The sequence below is a fragment of the Bubalus kerabau genome, chromosome 22 (assembly GCF_029407905.1).
Source record: "Bubalus kerabau isolate K-KA32 ecotype Philippines breed swamp buffalo chromosome 22, PCC_UOA_SB_1v2, whole genome shotgun sequence".
Lineage (NCBI taxonomy): Eukaryota > Metazoa > Chordata > Mammalia > Artiodactyla > Bovidae > Bubalus > Bubalus kerabau.
In genome coordinates this window covers 16087607-16110309 of record NC_073645.1, presented here as the reverse complement: position 1 = coordinate 16110309, position 22703 = coordinate 16087607, and the positions used below count along the sequence as shown (strand labels likewise).

At 37.5% G+C, this 22703-nt stretch overlaps 1 protein-coding gene and 1 non-coding gene across 3 annotated transcripts in view; both read right to left on the bottom strand.

The window, feature by feature from the left end:
* Nucleotides 1-264: 264 nt before the first annotated feature.
* Nucleotides 265-22703, bottom strand: part of TNKS2 (tankyrase 2) — a 67301-nt gene continuing 44862 nt past the window's right edge. For both annotated transcript variants that reach the window (XM_055560688.1, XM_055560689.1), the window contains 9 exons: nt 21797-22049; nt 20837-20919; nt 19310-19430; nt 15741-15838; nt 14826-14900; nt 12500-12605; nt 8227-8413; nt 4190-4346; nt 265-3337 (listed from right to left, as the gene is read on the bottom strand). In XM_055560688.1, coding sequence (XP_055416663.1) covers nt 3275-3337; nt 4190-4346; nt 8227-8413; nt 12500-12605; nt 14826-14900; nt 15741-15838; nt 19310-19430; nt 20837-20919; nt 21797-22049 — 1143 coding nt within the window. In that variant the 3' untranslated portion in view covers nt 265-3274. The remainder of the gene's footprint in view (nt 3338-4189; nt 4347-8226; nt 8414-12499; nt 12606-14825; nt 14901-15740; nt 15839-19309; nt 19431-20836; nt 20920-21796; nt 22050-22703) is intronic.
* On the bottom strand, nt 8503-8645 carry LOC129637168 (small nucleolar RNA SNORA79). The gene has a single exon (XR_008707376.1). It is a non-coding gene; the product is annotated as a small nucleolar RNA SNORA79 (small nucleolar RNA).

Sequence of the window (22703 nt, the reverse complement as noted above, 5' to 3'; positions counted from 1 at the left end):
AACAAAGTGGAGAAGACACTTCTGACAATGATGGCTTGTATGTGGACACCAAGAACCTTCTAAGAAGCTATAATTAAGATTTTAGGTCACAGTCTTCCTCAGCTAGTAAAGCATGAGGAGGAGGAGGTGGGTACAGGTTCAGTAGGCTAACTTTATACAAATCTGACAGTTCTCCTGGTGAAGAATGTATACCACCACTTGCTTCCTCTGTTACTCTACTCCTCTAATAAGACAGGACAGTAGGAAAAGGGCCAGTCAGGAATACTAATCACAAAAGCTCAGGGAAATTTATTGCAAATTTTCTTTCCTCATCAACATGCAAAGGATCGCACATGCTTAGGAACTAGCATGCGGACACGTTAACATTATCCCAACTCAAGCAGTAAGAAAGCTGCTGAAGAGTATTTCAAAGCTAAATGACTTATGAGCTACTTGCACCACTATTCTCTTATTATAGAAAGCAGGGAGCTGATCATACACGCAGACATTTAGCATAATGAAATCTAAAATAAATGTACCTTATTATAATTTTTCTTTTAAGAGTAATAAATACCCCTAACTTTAAGGTTTGTAAACTCATAAATTTTCTATGCCTCTTTATAAGTTAAGACAGATTTCCCGGGGGTATTCCCTGGTGGTCCAGGGGTCAGGACTCTGCTCTCTCACTGCTGAGGGCCTGGGTTCAATCCCTGGTTGGAGAATTAAAATCCTGCAAGCTGTACAGCATGGCAAAAAAAAAAACAAAAAAAACCCCAGATTTTCCAGGAAAAAGCTTGAAGGTTTGCCAAAACTTATGTTGGGTGGACTAAATGTCTAAAAGCATATGACAGCTACTTTCATCTTAAAGCATCTGAGGAGGTATGGTCACAGTGTTCAGTATTTCAAATTTTAAACTGCAGTGTCTATCACTAGTAGACTCAAAACTACATTATTTTCCTGCAATTGTGGTTTATTGTAATCTTAATTCATTTTTTTCAAAGACCATTCAATACATTTATACTATTCCAGTAATTACCATGCTACCAAGAAAAACAAGTGAACAGTTTATTAAGAATTAAATGAGGGTATGGAATGTGATACAGTACAAGACACTCAAGATGGATACAATAGTACTACTCACACAAAAAGTTAAATCTCTTTAAAAAAATCAGAAGACAAAAGAAAAAGCAATTCCATCATCATAAAGTATTTCATGCAAAAACTTCAAAGAAATCCCCAGTCCCCACCCCCCACCCCTAAGCTCCTAACAAAAAGCTATCTGAAATATGCCATGCTAACATATTAACCACAATATAATCATTCATAGAAAAGCAACACACTAATTAAGAAATGAATTAGATGAAACAACACAGGCTGCAAAATCGTAAACTCATAGACCACGATGATTTTACATGATAAGCAATTTCAGATTCACTCATAGGGTGAGCAATACGAGCTAAATGTTGAGAGAGAAGGTATGTAAATATAAACTCCACTAACTCATCTCATTATCTTCTAATTATAAAACCTGGAAGCTTCCAGAACCTGAAAAATTATATAAAATTTGGCATACTCCATTTGTGTTCCAAGAAACGACTTTAGGATCGTATTTGCAATTATTAGAGAGCTGTATAAAAAGCACTTTATGGTCAGGAATTGACCTCTTAAATAATGATCACAATTTACATTAATAGAAACAACTCCAGATATGCATTTACTGTGAATAACTCTTACTCAAGATAAGAAACATGATTTTCTAGCACTTTATGTACAAATTACTGCAAAGGCCCAGTTAATTTAGAGACTGAATAAAATGTAAAATAAATGTGAATTGGTACAGAGAGTGAATAGGAACAGCCTCATTAACAGAGGTTTAAGTGGGTAGCAATCTTGCCTTGACTTCCAAGAGAACGAAAGTCAACAGATTGCCAAGCTGTAACTCATGTCTCTGTACCAAGATGCGTTAGCATATTTCATGGAAAAGTAGTTTTACCTTAAAAAGTAGGAATGGCATTTTATGGGACGGTATTCCCCTCCACAGCTGCCAAACAAGCCTGGTCACCAGGCGATGCACAGAGTGTATTTTCAAGTGGGTGTAACATGTCACAATGAGGCAACCCAGAAGCGGAAGCACCCATCTCATGGCACCTGCCTATTCAGCAGGCCAGGAGAGAACTGGGACACCCACGTGTCATGGTTTTGGGTTGAGCTTACCTATGGTGTATAAACTGGTTATACACGAAACAGTAAGGCCAAAGAAAAAGAACAGGAGAAAAACTACCCACTCCCATCTGCTATTTTTTTCCCTTTAAATTTAAGGTAATTAGAACAGATTCGAAAAATTTCAGGATTACCCTTCCCACATCTGAAATTCAACCTCCTATTTACATTCCATGAAAACAACACTATAATTGTTCTCTAAAAAACAGAAGCTCTTGCTCTAATTTTCACAAAATAACATGAGAAAACTTTTCCATGTGAAACCCAGAGTGTGAGGCTTGTAAAGAAGTGTCTGTAATAATCAGGACCGTGATAGTTAAGAGCTCTTTGGAATGTGTGTTACACATACAAAGTTATCACAAATTAAACTCCCAGAGTATTTATGAAACAAGTTCTTAAATGGGAAAGATTATTGATGAGAGATAAATGCTTCCATCAGCAAATTAAATCTGAGGGATCAATCTTTCCCAAGTGACAAGGTGTCTGCTAATAATTCAACACAGCCTCTGGAATCAAACGTCAAAGATCACTCAATCACGATGATTCAAGATGAAGTACAGATGAGCAGTACATATGAAAAAATCTGTAAACCGCTGCCATTCTACAACAGTAGATTTATATTACAAAGCAATGTAAATAAATATTGGGCTAGTACAAAAGCTCTTATTTACAGTTTTACAAATGAAACTGTATTCAGTGTAAATGCTGTGTTTTGAAGAACACAGTACTATATTAGTAAAATGAGTTCTGTTGAGGGGAATTACAGTTTCTGTTAGAATCAATGTATAATGTATAAAAGATTCAAGTTAACTCTGTTTATAATTTAGTACAGACAAACCCAGTTTAACCTGGAATGGCATCTGTTAAAGTGCTGAAAAACAGGAAATATTTAGAAAACACTGTACATTATTAAAGCTTTATCAAGTCAGAATGTTAAAACCCTTTCACATTTTTAACCTTTTGCCACAGGGTTGTGGACAAGATGATTTTTCTCAGCAAAGGAGTAAAACTTACGAGGCCACCAGCTGCTTAGATGATTTTAGGTTCGGTGGTGCTAGTTTCCTAAAACAACTATTTACCCATCAACCATACCTTCAGGCCTTACAATCTGGTAAGTAATTAAATATTCAGGATAAGCCTGGAAGAGAAAGATTAATTCAAAAATTGGTAAATAAATTTTTTGAATGGAGACTTATTCTAAGGATTCCTTATCTTTAGGGAAGAAGCTCTAAATTAGTGTCGCAGATCAGAATCAAAGGGCCTCTTCTCGAAACAGCTTTACGTGACTGCAATCCCTTCGATTCTCAATCAGCAGGTCTAGGATGACTACTGAGCATGTGTTTGTCTTTAGGAATTGAGGTTAACCTGATACATATCCCCAGTACATAATGTTGCTCTAGAGATGCTTCTGACTGCATCTATGCCACTAAGAGGAAGGGGAATTACACATTTCTTTGCTACAGAGAGGTTAACTATTAAAATAAATATAGGATTCTAATTAATTATATTTTACAGAAGCTTAAAAAAAATTCAGAATAGCTGGCAAAATCTGAATAAGGTCTGTAGGTTAGATTTACTACACCAATGATATTTTCCTGATTTTAACAATTTTAAGACAATGTCCTTAAAATTTAGGTGTATTTAGGAAATACACCCTGAAGTATTTAAGTGTAAAGGAAGATGCTTATACCTTACTTCCAAGCTGCTCGGTGGGGGGGAGGGGGGGAGGGGAGGACATACACATATAGTAGGGAGAACATGATAAAGGAGAGAGAAAGCTAAAGTATTAACATTTTGAATATCTGGGTAAAGGGTCTAAGGGAATTCTCTTTACTATTATTGCAACTTTAAGTCTGAAATAATTTACAAACAGAAGTTAAAAAGAAATCCAGTTTGTAAGGCACTCTACCTTGTTAATTTAAAAGATTAGTAAAAGGTTAAAGTATAGCTCTAAAGTATTGCTGAAAACGAACAAATAAAACTGAATTACCTGCTCTCCTCTGTAAATAACATATTCAGCCAATGCTAGGCCATTTACACTGGGTCGGCCAGTGACTGAGTGATGGCCTGGAGGAGAATGCGCCATTTTCATTGCACTGAACTGCAGGAAAGACTTTCCCAAGGTTACACGGCAAAAGAGCAGCTGCCTGTAACACATGAAAAGGAAAAGATTTCCCTGAGACAAGGCCATACAGGACAGTTTTATTTATGTACACTATATAAGCTTTTGAATGCATTTATACTTAAACACAATTGTTTTCACCATTTTACCCTTTAAAGAGTTTTTAAAGAATATCTTCTACTGCTCTCACTAATGAAATAATTTGTCACTTTAATCCTCATTGTAACTATAAAATACTATCTTAGAGAGATTATAATAATCTTTCAGATCAGATCAGATCAGATCAGTCGCTCAGTCATGTCCAACTCTTTGTGACCCCATGAATCGCAGCACGCCAGGCCTCCCTGTCCATCACCAACTCCCGGAGTTCAAGGAGACTCACGTCCATCGAGTCAGTGATGCCATCCAGCCATGTCATCTTCTGCCGTCCCCTTCTCCTCCTGCCCCCAATCCCTCCCAGCATCAGAGTCTTTTCCAACGAGTCAACTCTTCACATGAGGTGGCCAAAGTACTGGAGTTTCAGCTTCAGCATCAGTCCTTCCAAAGAAATCCCAGGCCTGATCTCCTTCAGAATGGACTGGTTGGATCTCCTTGCAGTCCAAGGGACTCTCAAGAGTCTTCTCCAACACCACAGTTCAAAAGCATCAATTCTTCGGTGCTCGGCTTTCTTTATAGTCCATGTATGGTCACATCCATACACGACCACTGGAAAAACCACAGCCTTGACTAGAAGGACCTTTGTTGACAAAGTAATGTCTCTGCTTTTTAATATGCTGTCTAGGTTGGTCATAACTTTCCTTCCAAGGAGTAAGCGTCTTTTAATTTCATGGCTGACAGACACCATCTGCAGTGATTTTGGAGCCCAGAAAAATAAAGTCTGACACTGTTTCCACTGTTCCCCCATCTATTTCCCATGAAGTGGTGGGACCAGATGCCATGATCTTCGTTTTCTGAATGTTGAGTTTTAAGCCAACTTTTTCACTCTCCACTTTCACTTTCATCAAGAGGCTTTTGGGTTCCTCTTCACTTTCTGCCATAAGGGTGGTGTTATCTGCATATCTGAGGTTATTGATATTTCTCCCGGCAATCTTGATTCCAGTTTGTGTTTCTTCCAGTCCAGCGTTTCTCATGATGTACTCTTCAGAGAAGTTAAATGAGCAGGGTGACAATATACAGCCTTGACGAACTCCTTTTCCTATTTGGAACCAGTCTGTTGTTCCATGTCCAGTTCTAACTGTTGCTTCCTGACCTGCATACAAATTTCTCAAGAGGCAGGTCAGGTGGTCTGGTATTCCCATCTCTTTCAGAATTTTCCACAGTTTATTGTGATCCACACAGTCAAAGGCTTTGGCATAGTCAATAAAGCAGAAATAGATGTTTTTCTGGAACTTTCTTGCTTTTTCCATGATCCAGCTGATGTTGGCAATTTGATCTCTGGTTCCTCTGCCTTTTCTAAAACCAGCTTGAACATCAGGAAGTTCACGGTTCACATATTGCTGAAGCCTGGCTTGGAGAATTTTGAGCATTACTTTACTAGCGTGTGAGATGAGTGCAATTGTGCGGTAGTTTGAGCATTCTTTGGCATTGCCTTTCTTTGGGATTGGAATGAAAACTGACCTTTTCCAGTCCTGTGGCCACTGCTGAGTTTTCCAAATTTGTGATACTGACTCTGCCATCCTGCTTGTATCCCAGCAAAAGCACAAATCATAGCCCAAGTGAGGAGGAGGAGGTTTTAAGGGACTTTCATGAAGTGTCTTACAAAGTTGAACATTTATCCAGATAAGTCCTATTGATTCCACTTTCAAAATGTATCTTTCCTCTAAATTCTACTGTCACTATTAAGGCCAAATTGCCCAAATTTTCACCCAGACTATAACAATGGCCTCTGAGCTACCTTTTCTGTTTTTACTCTAATAAATTATTTTCCATCTAAGCTACTGGTGATTTAGGGAAAAAACAAACAGCAAAAACCATAAATCAGATGACACTAGTTTTCTACTTAAAACCTTTTAGAGACTGTTCACTGTGCCTAAAAGAAAACCCACATTTCTTATAATGATACCAAATTCTCCAACTTTACTTTGTGTTCATTACACCTAGACACATTAGTTTTTCTTCCTGCAGGCCAAACTTTCTTGCCCCAAGGCCATCAGACACGCTGTTTCTTTTACCATCTAGAATGATATGTTCTACCACTCTTCAACTGGCTAATAGTCATTTTTCAAGTTTAGCTGAAATGTTTCTTCTTCAAATATGTCTTTCCTCACCAGAAGTTTAGGTTGTATTACTTTCTTACTCCCCAAGGGCATATGATTGGCCTTCCCTAGGTCCAAAACGAACTTTTTGTTATTTCACTGTTTCTCTCTCTAATCTACTTTTCTTTCTACCGGAGAAAAGGAGATTTGGTGGCCTGATGATTCTGTCTTCAAAGAAGATAGGCTACATTTTTTATTCTAAATATGCTCTTTGCAAATTTTCTTAGCATTTCTAATACATTTTCTATTATAGTCACAATCAATCCATGATAATTCAGCATGCAGAAATCTTAATTAATAAATTTATTTCCAGACATACAAGCATTGTACTTCAAAGACAACTGAGAAGAGGTACTAGAACACTGCTTACTATTAATAGTCAGAACTATTTAGCCTCCAGATGATATATGACAAGTAAAGATAGCAGTGTTCAATTTACAGACTCTCAAGAAATTACAAGCCTCCTAGCCATTCCAACCTATGATCTAAAATAGAAGTGGGTGGGAGGTCATCCCCAGGAGGTCTGGCTTTAGACACCTACACGAGTCTAAGTTTAGGAGGAAAACAGTAAGAACAAAACATAAACAGTCTTTGTCTCCCTTTAGGACTTCAGGCCTTCACTTTGGCAGCCCTTCAAAATCAGCTGGGAAGCTTTTAAAAATCCCATGCCCAGACCAGACCCCCAAGTGAGACTCTCTTGAGGGTAGGACACAGTCATTAGTAGTTTTTAAAGCCCCTCAGGTAATTCCACTGAGCTGCCATAGCTGAGAACTACTGCTCTAGGGTTTCTAGATCTGTGATCAGAAGCTTCAGCATCCCCTAGGAACTTGGTAGAAATGCAAGTTCTACTGCCCTAGCCCCAGACCTACTATATCAATAATTCAGGAGGTGTGGCATAGGAGTTTGTGTTTTAATAAGCCCTCTAGGTGATTCTGAACTTGCTAATGTTTGATAGCTACTGTTCTAGGTCTTTATAAGTAGTGCTCTAACCACAGAATAAATTTCAGTAATTAATCTTACTTGATTTTTAAAATGGTGAAGATTATTTACCTACAAGGATTTTATCAACTAGGGCCAAGTCATTTGAATGATTTTAATAACTAAGTTCCACTAGGGTAACTAAAAGTAGGAAAAAAAGAAGTACAAAGTAATTCTTTGATAATGTGCTTTCTAAAAGGACTGACATGCTGATATGCTTTATTATAACTTTTTTCTGAGTAGTAATATCACAAATTGACAATTAAAATCATACCACAGTGGAGGAGAGATTCTCTCATCCATTACCATGAAATGATTAGGTGTAGCAAATAATGCCATTTTATTAATAGCATTTGAATAGATTTTTAAACAGTCCACAATAAAACTCTTTCGTGCCCAGCAATATTTTCTACTCCATATTCTGAAAGCACTGTGTGTTCCAATGATTGAATGATGTGAACAGATCAAATGCTTGTAACTGTGCTTGGCTCTTACAGACCATTTAAAAAACATCAGCTACTATTAGAACCAGTGAGAGGACCAAAGCAACCTGAACTGTGCCTCACTTGGATTCCTAGAGTGGTCCAAGATAATGTCTTACCTGAAAATTTCAATATGGAACCAGTTCTTATCTGATTCTTATCAAAATAAATGAGAAAAGTGATCTCTTACCTGTGGCAGATGTAACAAGATCTGTCTTTATGTACTGGACATCCAGTACCTCCTCCAATTCCATATACATACTGATTGCTTTTGGAAGAGTTTTCAGCAAAATAGATCCCAGCTCCAAACATGCCGCCTATGTAGGCATGCCTTTCATCAAAGCCTTTATGGATGATTGCATTCACAAAGGGAGACCCTAAAAATACATATAAATAGGTAACATTTTTAAATCACAAGTAAAGGAATAAAAGCTAAAGCGTCTTAGAAGTTAAATTCTTTTTCTTCAATTGTTTGACTCCACAAAAATCAGAAGGCACTACAGCCAACCCATTCCCATGGTGCCCTGAGTGAAAACAAGTCAGCTTAGATATATGATGGACTAAAATCCCACTACTTAAGGCTCCAAGCAGTGAGAGGAACAGACATCAGAAGAAGTTAAATTCTGAATTAACATACATATATCACCACCATGATAAGCAAAACCGAAACACAACCGTCAGCTGGCTCACTACTTTAGAATAGTTATTTTAGAAGAATTGCTAATGTGAATGAATGTTTCTAACAGGGTGGTGGTTCGGATGCCAAAGTGAGGACACATACAGATTCAACTAGGAAAAACGTACAGATCACCTGAAAGAAACATCCATGCTAGAGTTATCAAATTCCTGGCTCCAAATTCACACCAACCCAGAATCAAGAGTCTCATAATTGACGTCCTATGGCCAGGCTGAACGCAACTAGGTCATGCAATGACACCCACATCCGTGTACTTTTCCTAGATACCCTAAGTGGCTACAGTGATCTTTTCAAGTTCATGCTTTTCTTTACACTTCTCTCCTATTCTTCCTCTTCTCTGCCTTTATCACTTGCTAGTACCAGATTCCATCTGCAAATGTGGTGTGTTCCTTCATTCCCTACATATTGACTTCTTTCTCCTCCTTCCTTGCATGCATGCCAAAAAGGAGCTCAGCCAAAGACCAGGAGGTACTAAGTATGGAGATCAGGTCAGGGAGGGCAGTGAGGATGGGGCTTGGGAAAAGCCAATATGACACAGCTAAGTGATTCATCAAGATTAGTGTCCCTTTTCATTTAATAAAGGGACAAGGGAAATACACCGAATTTCGCTTTACAGAAATACTAAAGAACAGAATAACTCACTTGAATTAACTTGGAAAAACCATTTCTATTATAAAATAGAAAAAGTCATACATTACAACCCTTAAGTCAATACATAAATAAATACCATGTTCTGTGGCAAGATTTTATCGTGACAATCTTTATGGTGTTGAAATGAGAAGTACCATTTAGATATTATATACTAATTCAGTCTGCTATAGCCATTCTTCCAGGGGATTGTGAAATTTAAATACTGTATTTTATAGAACTTTACCAAGTCTCTAAAAATTTTTTGCAATCAAAGCCAACTGAAGGAACACATTGGAACTATCATGGGTAATGTGTTTAAAGACTTGATAAACACTACATTAATATCTATATTCATCTTTTCTATAAACTTGAAAGATCAACCACCACCACCTGCCATGTTGCAACATAAATAGGAAGTTTCAAAAATGACAAGTAATGGTGCTCAGTAAAACTTCTCAGAAAACTCCACAGGTTCAATGACAATTATCTTTTTGCACCCTGGACACTTAGAAGCACAGTCACAAGAGGATGTACATATTCTTCTGAGGCAATTTTCAGATCCTCCTTTAATTCAATCAACCAGTTAAAAGTAACACACATCAATTTTCCAGAGTAACCCTAACACACAAAATCAACTACATACATACATACATACATACATCAGTTCAGTTCAGTTCAGTCGCTCAGTTGTGTCCGACTCTTTGCGACCCCATGAATTGCAGCACGCTGGGCATCCCTGTCCATCACCAACTCCTGGAGTCCACCCAAACACATGTCCAGAGTCGGTGATGCTATCCAACCATCTTATCCTCTGTTGTCCCCTTCTCCTCCTGCCCTCAATCTTTCCCAGCATCAGTGTCTTTTCAAATAAGTCAGTTCTTCGCATGAGATAGCCAAAGTATTGGAGTTTCAGCTTCAACACCAGTCCTTCCAATGAACACCCAGGACTGATCTCCTTTAGGATGGACTGGTTGGATCTCCTTGCAGTCCAAGGGACTCTCAAGAGTCTTCTCCAACACCACAGTTCAAAAGCATCAATTCTTCGGTGCTCAGCTTTCTTTATAGTCCATGTATGGTCACATCCATACACGATCACTGGAAAAACCACAGCCTTGACTAGAAGGACCTTTGTTGACAAAGTAATGTCTCTGCTTTTTAATATGCTGTCTAGGTTGGTCATAACTTTCCTTCCAAGGAGTAAGCGTCTTTTAATTTCATGGCTGCAATCACCATCTGCAGTGATTTTGGAGCCCAGAAAAATGAAGTCTGACACTGTTTCCACTGTTCCCCCATCTATTTCCCATGAAGTGGTGGGACCAGATGCCATGATCTTCGTTTTCTGAATGTTGAGCTTTAAGCCAACTTTGTCACTCTCATCAAGAGGCTCTTTAGTTCTTCTTCACCTTCTGCCATAAAGGTGATGTCATCTGCATATCTGAGGTTATTGATATTTCTCCCAGCAATCTTGATTCCAGCTTGTCCTTCTTCCTCCAGCCCAGCATTTCTCATGATGTACTCTGCATAGAAGTTAAATAAGCAGGGTGACAATATACAGCCTGACGTACTCCTTTTCCTATTTGGAACCAGTCTGTTGTTCCATGTCCAGTTCTAACTGTTGCTTCTTGATTTGCATATAGGTTTCTCAAGAGGCGGGTCAGGTGGTCTGGTATTCCCATCTCTTGAAGAATTTTCCACAGTTTATTGTGATCCACACAGTCAAAGGCTTTGACATAGTCAATAAAGCAGAAATAGATGTTTTTCTGGAACTCTCTTGCTTTTTCCATGATCCAGCAGATATTGGCAATTTGATCTCTGGTTCCTCTGCCTTTTCTAAAACCAGCTTGAACATCTGGAAGTTGATGGTTCACGTATTGCTGAAGCCTGGCTTGGAGAATTTTAGGCATCACTTTACTAGCGTGTGAGATGAGTGCAATTGTGCAGTAGTTTGAGCATTCTTTGGCATTGCCTTTCTTTGGGATTGGAATGAAAACTGAACTATTCCAGTGCTGTGGCCACTGATGAGTCTTCCAAATTTGCTGGCCTGTTGAGTGCAGCCTTTCACAGCATCATCTTTCAGGATTTGAAATAGCTCAACAGGAATTCCACCACCTCCACTAGCTTTGTTTGTAGTGATGCTTCCTAAGGCCCACTTGACTTCACATTCCAGGATGTCTGGCTCTAGGTGAGTGATCACACCATCGTGATTATCTGGGTCGTGAAGATCTTTTTTGTACAGTTCTTCTGTGTATTCTTGCCACCTCTTCTTAATATCTGCTGCTTCTGTTAGGTCCCTACCATTTCTATCCTTTATTGAGCCCATCTTTGTATGAAATACAGTCAGCAAAAACAAGACCAGTAGCTGACTGTGGCTCAGATCATGAACTTCTTATTGCAAATTCAGACTGAAATTTAAGAAAGTGGAGAAAACCACTAGACCATTCAGGTATAGCTTAAATCAAATCCCTTATGACTATACAGTGGAAGGGAGAAATAGATTTAAGGGACTAGATCTGATAGACAGAGTGCCTGATGAATACGGATGGAGGTTCGTGACATTATACAGGAGACAGGCAGGAAGACCATCCCCAAGAAAAAGAAATGCAAAAAAGCAAAATGGCTGTCTGAGGAGGGCTTACAAACAGCTGTGAAAAGAAGAGAAGTGAAAAGCAAAGGAGAAAAGGAAAGATATACCCATTTGAATGCAGAGTCCCAAAGAATAACAAGGAGAGATAAGAAAGCCTTCCTCAGTGATCAATGCAAAGAAACAGAGGAAAACAACAGAATGGGAAAGACTAGAGAGCTCTTCAAGAAAATTAGAGATACCAAGGGAACATTTCATGCAAAGATGGGCTCAATAAAGGACATACATACATACATATATATATAAAGAGAAAATATGATTAGTCAGTATTATCATTTCTATACTTTTTCTATTATGGTAATCTTATTTATAAACTATATCCATTCAAAACATACAAATCAGAAGTTTGAAGACACAAATATAAATGCAAAGATTTACAGAAATAATGTTTGTTTTTTAGAAAATGATATGAGAAATATACAGATTCATTATTATTTCAAACCTGACAAAAAATGTGGAGGAGGATGATGGCAGGTAAGGGGAGAGGAATCTTACCATGAAATAGCATTCTTTCATTTGCATGGTTGTGGTTTTCTTCAGAAACTTCTTTTCTCCTATGAGTGTATCTTTCCCATAGTTTCTTGTTACAAACTTTCTGAATCTATAAAAAGAAAGCAGCAAAATAAAAATCTCTGGATCACAATAATTACTTACCTACTTGTTAATCTTAACCAAAAATGGGCCACATAGGACCAGAAGAGAGGCAAAACTTTTCTCTGAAATATAAATTACGTATTATTTTTAGTCAACTAAAAAACTTTGTCACAACCATAAAGATGAAAATATATGTACATTTTAGAAATCAAAAACTACAGATGAGAAAAAGTTACATATGGCTATATGTAAAGGTCAAGAGTACTATCAATTGATTAAAATACTTCTATTCTCACTTTAGAATTATTACTAAAACATCTCCAAATCAGACATACTGAGTTCTATATGGAAGTGTAAGAAAGAAAATAGTGTAAGAAAGAAAATACTGTCTTTCCCCCAACTGCTTTTTCTGGCTCAAAGTACCATCTGTTTTTAATTAAAATATTTGATATAGCCACACCAAACAATCACCCCCCTACCCCCCACCTCCTACCCCCCCCACCGCCACACACACACACACACACACACACACACACACTCCCTAATATTTCCTCTATTCTTCCCTATCCCTCCAATTCCTAAAACTTTTGTTTGGAGAAAAGTTTTAAGATGGATGCTGGTTTCGCTAGGAGTATTTCTAAGTCAAAACTCACAATCCTAGTGCTGCTTTTCAGCTGTATTGAAGGGTGCTACAGCCCCCTGCTGGTCCCAGAACACATCTGGGAGCTGATGGTTTTAGTCTAGGTTCCAATTAACTCAAAATACCATCAAAGACATAATCAAAGCACACAGACTGGCATAAACAGAGCTCATTCATGTTTTTTAAAAAAGGAAACAAAAACAAAAGTTTTATCAGTGAAAACACTTGTATTAGATATTGTACTAAAATATCTTTCTAGAGAAAGAAAACAGCATACCTCCCAAATTCAGTAACTCTAGAAATCAAACCCATATTCTGTTCCTCGCCCTCACCCTTAACAAACCTTTGCATATTTTGTTACTGGTTGCACACAAAATGCCCTTGACTAACATCTACCTATAATAGGAATAATTATTTGTTATAGTAATTATTATTATACATGTGTTCATGAAAAGAAAACTCAAGATGTCACTCAGGTCATACCATGATACGAACTAATGAAATACACCTCCTGAAATAACCCTTGCACCTGAATAATGTGTACTTATTTTATGTCATCTTATTTCTAAATAGTAAGAACATAACGATCTTGATGAATAACTCTAAAATATGAGATCTATTGGTATACTCAGAATAGTGTATTATTGTGAGTCAGTAATATAACACAACTGAAAGATTACATACTATTCACCTTTCAGATTAAAATTTAGGTATCAGAGATACTTGCCACATTATAACTCTAAATCTTATAATGATTAAGAATAATTAACAGAAAATCATTATGCATCTCAAGTAGAGTATACAGTTTGGTTGCCATACAGCTTTTAAAAACACCAAGCATATTAGCAAAGCTGAAAAGGCCCTGAGAAGAGTACCTGATATTAGTAAGAGTCAGTGCTCTCTTTAACGTATTTTTTTAAATGACTATTTCTGGAAAGATGAAAGGTACAGAGGGAGTGCTACTAAAATTACCACAAGATGGTATTATGTGTGAGGACTCACAGAAACCTGGAACAGACACAATTAGGACAGACCAGAAACAAACCAACCATGGTGTAACTAACTGTAAAGATGGGAGTCCTTCCATGAGCCACAAAAAATTCAAAAGTACTGGAAAAAAGTCAGCAAGAGTACCTTAACAGTAGTGTCCATATTTAAAATCCTAAGCCTACAGGATTTATCATCCAAGAATGAGAAGTCATAAAGCTTACTAACAATGGAATGCTTATTCTAATCCATAATAGATTCCTTAATTTGTCGTATTTGCTGAATGTCAACAGTTAAGATAATCATGTATCTTGCCATTTAAACTTATTTAAGTTTAAAGATTAAACTTAAATAATCTTTAAGTTTAGAAATTATTTCAAGCATAATCTCTAGACTTAAATATGTTAACAGGCTGAACTAGTAGTTAGTACAGAGACTGAGGACCTTAACTGCCAAGTACACATTCCTTCCCAAAATATGCCTGATGCCACAGGAAGGACTTACTGGGCCGCACACATGACGTTCTTTTGAGAGTTAATCATGGTTTCAGGCTTCTGAAAACTATGGTCACAGTGAACTTTATTTTCACTGACTTATTACCTTGAGAATATTGTATCTGTTGAAGATCCCACCTGCGTGACCTCCATCTCTGTGCTCTCGGACTGTACTCTGCATCTGATGGAAACACATTTCAAAAATATGTGCATTAGCTTGTAATTCTTTTCTGATTTAGGGAACACAGTTCTTGACTCATGTGACTCTTAAGACAAATTAGGTTTTTAATATTTTTGTTGTTTAAGGAATGAGTTCTATAAGTTTGCAAGAACTACTTTCAAGAGACAGTGCATAGTTGATACAATGAATCCAAAAATACCTATAGGTGAAAATTATATAATGCAAACTACTGGACAGAAGGCAACAAGCAAATGCACAGGTGAGCCAAACACAAAGCCAACCAGCTGGCACACTAACAAACAAAACCAAACCAATGATATATCTGCTCCCATTCGTTTTGCTCTCATAAAGCACAATTTATATTTCACTGAGAGTTGGGAGTTTCCTGAGATTTACTAAGCCTCACTCAACTTTGTGTCTCTGTGCTCAGCTCACACATACAGGGTATGGTGTTCTTCAAAGCGCCAGGTGCCATTTTAAGGCTTTGGTGGATACAAGAGTTTTATGGAAAGAAAGTTAGAAAAACATTTCCTAGATAAGTAGCATCCACATGTTCTGGGTCTTGTCTAAGATACAGGGCTTTGCAATTGCCTTCATGAAGGAAGGGAATATTAGCAACCTCTTCTGCAACAGAACTCTGTATATTAATTGTAATGCTGAACCAAATTATTACAATTAAAGCTTACTGAGATAGTATATCTTAAATGCTGATTTTTTAAGTTTTCAGGTGGTAGAGTGAGGAACAATTAAAAACTCCTGCTACATACATGTTCAAATAGATCTGGGAACTTCTGGGAAATTCAGCTGCTGACCCGACATTTATATGGTGTATGAACATACCTCTTCCTCCACAGACTGAAACTCTTTATCTTCAGCAGACAGATCAATGAGAATTGTTCCACTTCCAGAGGTGTTCAGAGTTAAGTATGGGTTAAGACCTATCAAAGGAAATTTGAAGGTTAAAAAAAACTTGCCAGAATCCTCCTCCCTGCCCCCAGTCCACAATAAACATCAACCCAATACAACCACCCAATTTATCTGATGCTTATTACTAGTTCTTACAAGTTTTTTATTTGGGGACAGTTTAGATTTATAGGAAAGCTGAGAGCACCGGGAATTCCTGTGTGCCCTCACTCCACTCTCTAAAGTCATCATCAGGAACATTAATGTTCCCATTTTATACAGTCACAGCACACTTATCAAAATTAAGTAAATTACAGACTTTATGTGGATTTTACCAGTTGCTCCCCACTAATGTCCTTTTAGTTTTCCAGGATCCAAACCAGAAAATTACACTGCATTTAGATGACTATTTTATTGACCTTACAAGTGATAAGGGTTTTGTAAGAATAGTTTTGAAAATCTGTTCTTTATCTCCTATGTGTCATATGTTTTCTTCTTCAAATCATTTCCTTTATTAACTAAGCAGCCCTTTCAGCATTTGATCCCTGTATTTTTTGTAAAACTGAGAAGAAACTAGCATGGCCACAGGTAATTTTAAATTATCCAAGAATGAGAAGTCATAAAGCTTACAAACGATGGAATGCTTATATTAACCCATAATAGATTCACTTCAGCAATGAATTTATCCTATTTTCTGAATGTCAACAGTTAAGATCATATATACTTTCGTATTTTTACTCTCACAAAAGCTTTTAAAATGGAATCTTACACAGGATTTTCTAATTTCTTTGTTGTATCTATTAACACAACTCTCCTGTAATCTCTCCAAGATCTCCAGAGCTCCACTGTTTTCTCAGGTAGGACTCAAGTCCTTTTTTGTTGTTGCTCAGTCACTAGGTCATGTCTGACTCTTTGCATGACCCATGGACTGCAGCATGCCAGGGTTCCCTGTCCTTCACTATCTCCCTCTCCTGGAGTTTGCTCAAACTCATGTACACTGAGTCAGTGATGCCATCCAACCATCTCATCCTCTGTCATCCGCTTCTCCTCTTGCCTTCAATCCTTCCCAGCATTAGGGTCTTTTCTAGTGAGTCAGCTCTTCACATCAGATGGCCAAAGTATTGGAGCTTCAGCTTCAGCACCATTCCTTCCAATGAATATTCAGGGTTGACTTCCTTTAGGACTGACAGGCTTGATCTCCTTGCTGTCCAAGGGACACTCAAGAGTCTTCTGCAGCACCACAGTTTGAAAGCATCAATTCTTTGGCTATCAGCCTTCTTCACAGTTCAACTTTCACATTCATATATGACTACTGGAAAAACCATAGCTTTGACTATATGCACCTTTGTTGGCAGTGATGTCTCTGCTTTTTAATACACTGTCTAGGTTTGTCATAGCTATTCTTTCAAAGAGCAAGCATCTTTTACTTTCATGACTACAGTCACTGTCCGTAGTGATTTTGGAGCCCAAGAAAATGATATCTGACACTGTTTCTACATTTACCCCATTTATTTGCCATAAAGTGATAGGAATGGATGCCACGATCTTCATTTTTTGAATGCTGAGTTTTAAGCCAGCTTTTTCGCTCTTCTCTTTCACCTTCATCAAGAGGCACTTTAGTTCTTCTTCACTTTCTGCCATTTAAAGTAGTATCATCTGCATATCTGAGGTTGCTGACATTTCTCCCAGCAATCTTGATTCCAGTTTGTGATTCATCCAGCCTGGCATTTCACATGATATACTCTACATATAAGTCCTCTGCTGCTGAGTTAATGCATGGCAGTTTCTCTCTGGAGACTAAGAACACTGTTCTGGTCTGAATAACAGAGCTATCACAAACATGCCAAACCCTAATAACAATGTATAGGTATGGCTGCATTATAATATCTACGGGAAGTATGACAACTATACAGAGGAGGACATTTTATAGAAAAAACACTTAACAGAATAAAGTCTGTGATAGACACTGGACTAAGGCATCTTTGAACGTCCCAAGAAGATACTCATAAGTGCTGAAAGATCAGAACATGTAATCTGTTGACTTGATGCACTGAATAGCAGCTAAGCTGTTAAGTCAGCAAGGTAAGAGACAGTCAGAATGTTTGCCACTGGTTCTAATTTGCAAACTGGGTATAATGCCGGTATTATACAGACTCCTAGCTGCAAATGGAGATAAGGCAGGTGGTAACTTTATGCAGAAAAGTGACCCTGATGTGCTAGACCAGACACAGTCATTCTGTGCTGCTGTGGTGTTTCTCCTCCACGTAGGAATCAATGTTCCTACTCAATGCAGCTGGATGTCATCAGAACGACCAGAGGGCCAAAGGCGGCAGGGAGGGATGTACCTCTGCCACTTGGAAGCAGTGTATCTGTTTCTATCATTGTTTCCTGAGCCTTTAAACAGTCTTAACTGCCTCCCTACCAGGTTCACAGTGTTTTCTAGTAGAGGCACAATGGCAGTCCAAAACTGAGGGTTCCAGTTCTTCTTCATACTAACATTTCAAAAAGCATCGAGTCTGCCCTCTTCTTTATCTTATAAAATTCTATCTTCTATACTAGCAACGTCTAAGACTATCTCACATTTTAAACGCTTTGCCCTAGTTCCTATCAGGCAAATAAAGTGCATCTACCTTTAATCAATCCCAATCCAGAATTTCAGTTTAAAGCATTCCTTAGCTTGAATCACAGAACTTTCAAAGTTCTCTTTTTGTTCCTCAAGAGATAGACCGTATCCTGGATAGCATACATTCTTTCCTCAAAATTCCCTCAGTTTTGCTAATGGAGGTTTGTCTTTAACCCCAGTTGTACAGGCAGGTCTTCAACTATAGGATGCTTCTAATCTCAGGGTACATCACTCCCTCAGTTGAACAAGAAACTTAAAATGTGGTTCTGACAACTAAAATAACTCATCTTTTATACCAAGACCTGATATACAGGAAGTGTGAACATTTGCAGAACAAATGCAATTTGCATTTTCCTTATGTATCAACATTCAAGAGAAATAAAATATTATTCAACTTTGTTTTACTACGTTTCCTTAGTTGCAACATTATTGTTTCCTTGTACTTTTACAGTAAGTGTTTAAAATGTAACTATTTACAGCAAAAGAGATTTACAACATTATTTTATGGGCAGGCCTGAACACCTGGCCGTTACCTGTTATGTTACCATATGAGATATCCAAGTTTCAGATCTTTTAGAACCATATAATTTTTGAGCTACAATAACTTCAGAAATGAGTGAATGGAAATAATAGAAAAAACTTCAGAGCTAAAATAACACCCATATTTCTGAATGGCCCAGACACTTCACTTAGGTTCACAGAGCTAAAGGTAGCAGTTCAGGAAGCCTAACAGTGGCAGATTTAAGATTTGACTCCAGGTTTCCCGAATCCTCATTAGTATTCTTCTTATCAAGCGGACTATTACAGATTTTAAAATTATCCTTGAGGGCTGTCTTTATGCAAGCTGTTAAATTGACGATAGCAATGACTTAAAATGAAATACCTTGTTGTCCAGAGATAAGTCTCTCAACTCCTTTAATTAGTTTGTGTCTATGTCCATAAGCATTGATTCCAATCTCTTTCAACTCCTTGTGTCCCATCTCAACTAATACATCCAACGTGATCTTATAAAAGAGAATGAAACTGTTTAGAAGACTTGTTTGGAAGACATTCATATATTGGTGTTCTCACAATGTTATTAGACATATATTTATTTCAAATGACTTCTGAACACAACATAGAAATGAAAGCATACCAGCTATTAAACCAAAACTGAAAAGTTGCAGTTAATTAAACAAAAGTTGAATCAAGAACTAACCAAAAACATCATTATTTTCATTTAGTATTTGAACCTGAGTAGAATTAAACTGCAAAACAAAAATACATTTTCAAATTAACCACATTTAGGTGCACTATTTTATCTCTTCCACTATCACTTTATACCCACCTATTAATACAATGTCTTAATGTAATGTTCCTACAGATTCTGCACTATGTTACCTGATAACTTCAGCATCACTGTTTAAACTAACCCTTTTAACCCTGAATATATGATTCCCATTTTGTGAAACTGAAGGCATTCTTTAAAATCCTGTATTATTTGCAAACCTTTCATGAAGCTTTCTTTGAATAGTCCAGCTTGTAATAACTCTTTCTTAGAATTTCTATGCCAAAAACTTAATTCTTCATATGTTCTTGCTATGCTCCGTAACTAGATTAAAATTCTTTAGAGGTACAAGTCTACAAAAATTACATTTTCTGAACTCAAAAAATCAGTAAATGTATTCTGACAGAAAACTTAAATTAGGACTATTCAAGAAAAGCCCAGATACATAGTTTGTGGAGAAGGCAATGGCACCCCACTCCAGTACTCTTGCCTGGAAAATCCCATGGACGGAGGAGCCTGGTAGGCTGCAGGCCATGGGGTCGCTAGGAGTCAGACATGACTGAGCAACTTCACTTTCACTTTTCACTTTCATGCATTGGAGAAGGAAATGGCAACCCACTCCAGTGTTCTTGCCTGGAGAATCCCAGGGATGGGGGAGTCTGGTGGGCTGCCGTCTCTGGGGTCGCACAGAGTCGGACACGACTGATATGACTTAGCAGCAGCAGCAGCAGCAGCAGAGTTTGTGTGTCTATATAGCTTCCCAAAGTGGTTAGCAACGTGTCAGGCTTAGAGTGGGTAGTGATTGATGTAAGAGAACTGAACAAACTGAGGTCAAGGATAACTTATCTTTAAGAAACGCATAAGCTAGATTTATTCAAGAAAGCTATTTTGTTACCACACAAGAAACAATTTTTATGTGCTAATAAACTAAACATAACTTAGTGAGTAAGCAACAAGAGCAACAAACTGAATGGGAAAAAAACAAGCCAAATTAGAAGAGGGATTGATTTCCAGTCCTTACAAAAAACACACATCCTTTTCAGTCCTCAATATGTCGAATGGTTCAGGGCATTTCAAAAGTTTCTATTTTTCCCTTGAGGTTCCCCAAAACAGCAAACCAAGTGAAACAACTCATGAAGTTACCTGTTCTCGCTCAAATATATCCATTAGGTGTTCAAGCCCAAGATTTCTTACAAATTGAGTTATGCTAAAATCTATTCCTGGAACTGGAAAATAAAAAAAACAACAAAGAATTTCACATCGGAATAATGTGTATCAACATTAGAACAGCCAAGTTTTGTGATATTGTATGCACAAAGAATATAAAGATGAAACAAAATGTAACAGCCATCACAATATAATATTAAACTTAACATCAAAATTACAAAGAGGACTTCCATGGCGGTCCAGTGGTTAAGACTCTGCACTCCCAATGCAGGGGCCACAGGTTCAATCCCTAGTCAGGGAACTAAGAGCCCATATATGTGCTGCCATACCAAAAAAAGAAGTGAAAAAAGGTATAAAATTTCATCATTAGAAGAAAGGGCTAACCAAGGAGGCACTCACATGTTACAAAGAAATCTTTTCTTTTTTAAAAATTTATGTTTAATTGTATCTTTAAAATAAGTTTCCATACAGCTTAAACTAATATAATATGTCAATTATACCTGAATGTAAAAACGAAGTTTCCCTATCTTAGGGTAAAGAGACTGTAGGTATATGTGTCTTTTTTTTCTTTTTTGGCAGCACCATGTGGCTAGCGGGATCTTAGTTACCCAATTAGGGACTGAAACAAGGCCCATGGCAGTGAAACTGTCAAGTCCTAATCACTGGACTACCACAGAATTCCTTTCCTTTAAAACAAAAAAAACCTCAAAATTATAATACACTGGAAGAGATAAATAAAGGCATAGTACTCAACCAAAAGGATTTCTATAGCTTTCAAAAAGGTTGCTTACATCTAAAGAGTAGGTTAACATTAGAACCTCATCAAGTCTGAACGTAGAGGGAGAAAGTTTCATTAGAATTCCAATAATAATATTAAAAATGACTTTTCAGCAATCCAATATCAGTTATTTTGGCTGATATTGGCTGATATCTCACCTTCCTTTTTCTCCAAACTGGAAGCACCCTCTGTTCCACTTGAACTGACTACTGAAGATAGCTCAGAAAAACTGCCAGACAAATTGTCGAGACTGCTGGCTGCAGAAAGGCTTGATGGGCTGGATGGACCTGAAGACAGAGCATCTGCGGTGGCTGCTGGGCTTCTCATGCCATTGAGCACTTGAGGTTTATAACACGAAGGCAGAGCTGAAGGGGGCATGGCTGCTGTCAGGAGAGCACTGACATCATCTGCCTGGAGTAGATGTCAGATAGAGATGAAATCCGCAGTAAGCAGGTTGTAAAACTCTACTATACCCAACAGAATGCATTAAAAAAAAAAAAAGACAAAACCCTAGCAGATTTGCACTAGAATTGCTTATATAAAAATGATTATTTTAAAAAGTGAAGCAAATAAGTGATATTCAGCTAAACTGTTATTAAATGTAAAACATAATATAGAACATATACTCTGAGGCATACAAAATAGAAGTTTAAGATGTGGCAAAGCAAGAAAAAAAAATCCTAAGACATCATGATTGAAAAGTACTGAAATTAATTTTAGAAATATAAACTTTAAAAAGTAAGATCTGAAAACTTTTAAAGGCATTCTGAAGTAATTCGATCTATGTAGAACTTTAGCAAACAGAATGATGGTTGATTTTTTTGGGAAAAATTTCAGCAACATATTTGTTTCTCAAAATCGAACATTTGGAAGGGTAGGGAACAAGGATATAGTTTTAATCAAATATGCCAGAATGGAAAAAATCCCCAAATTTACTGGTATATTAATTTAATTAGTAACAAATACTATTCTTTCGGTTGCTCAGTGGTAAAGAATCTGCCTGGCAAGCAGGAGACGTGGATTCAATCCCTGGGTTGGGAATATCCCCTGGAGAAGGAAATGGAA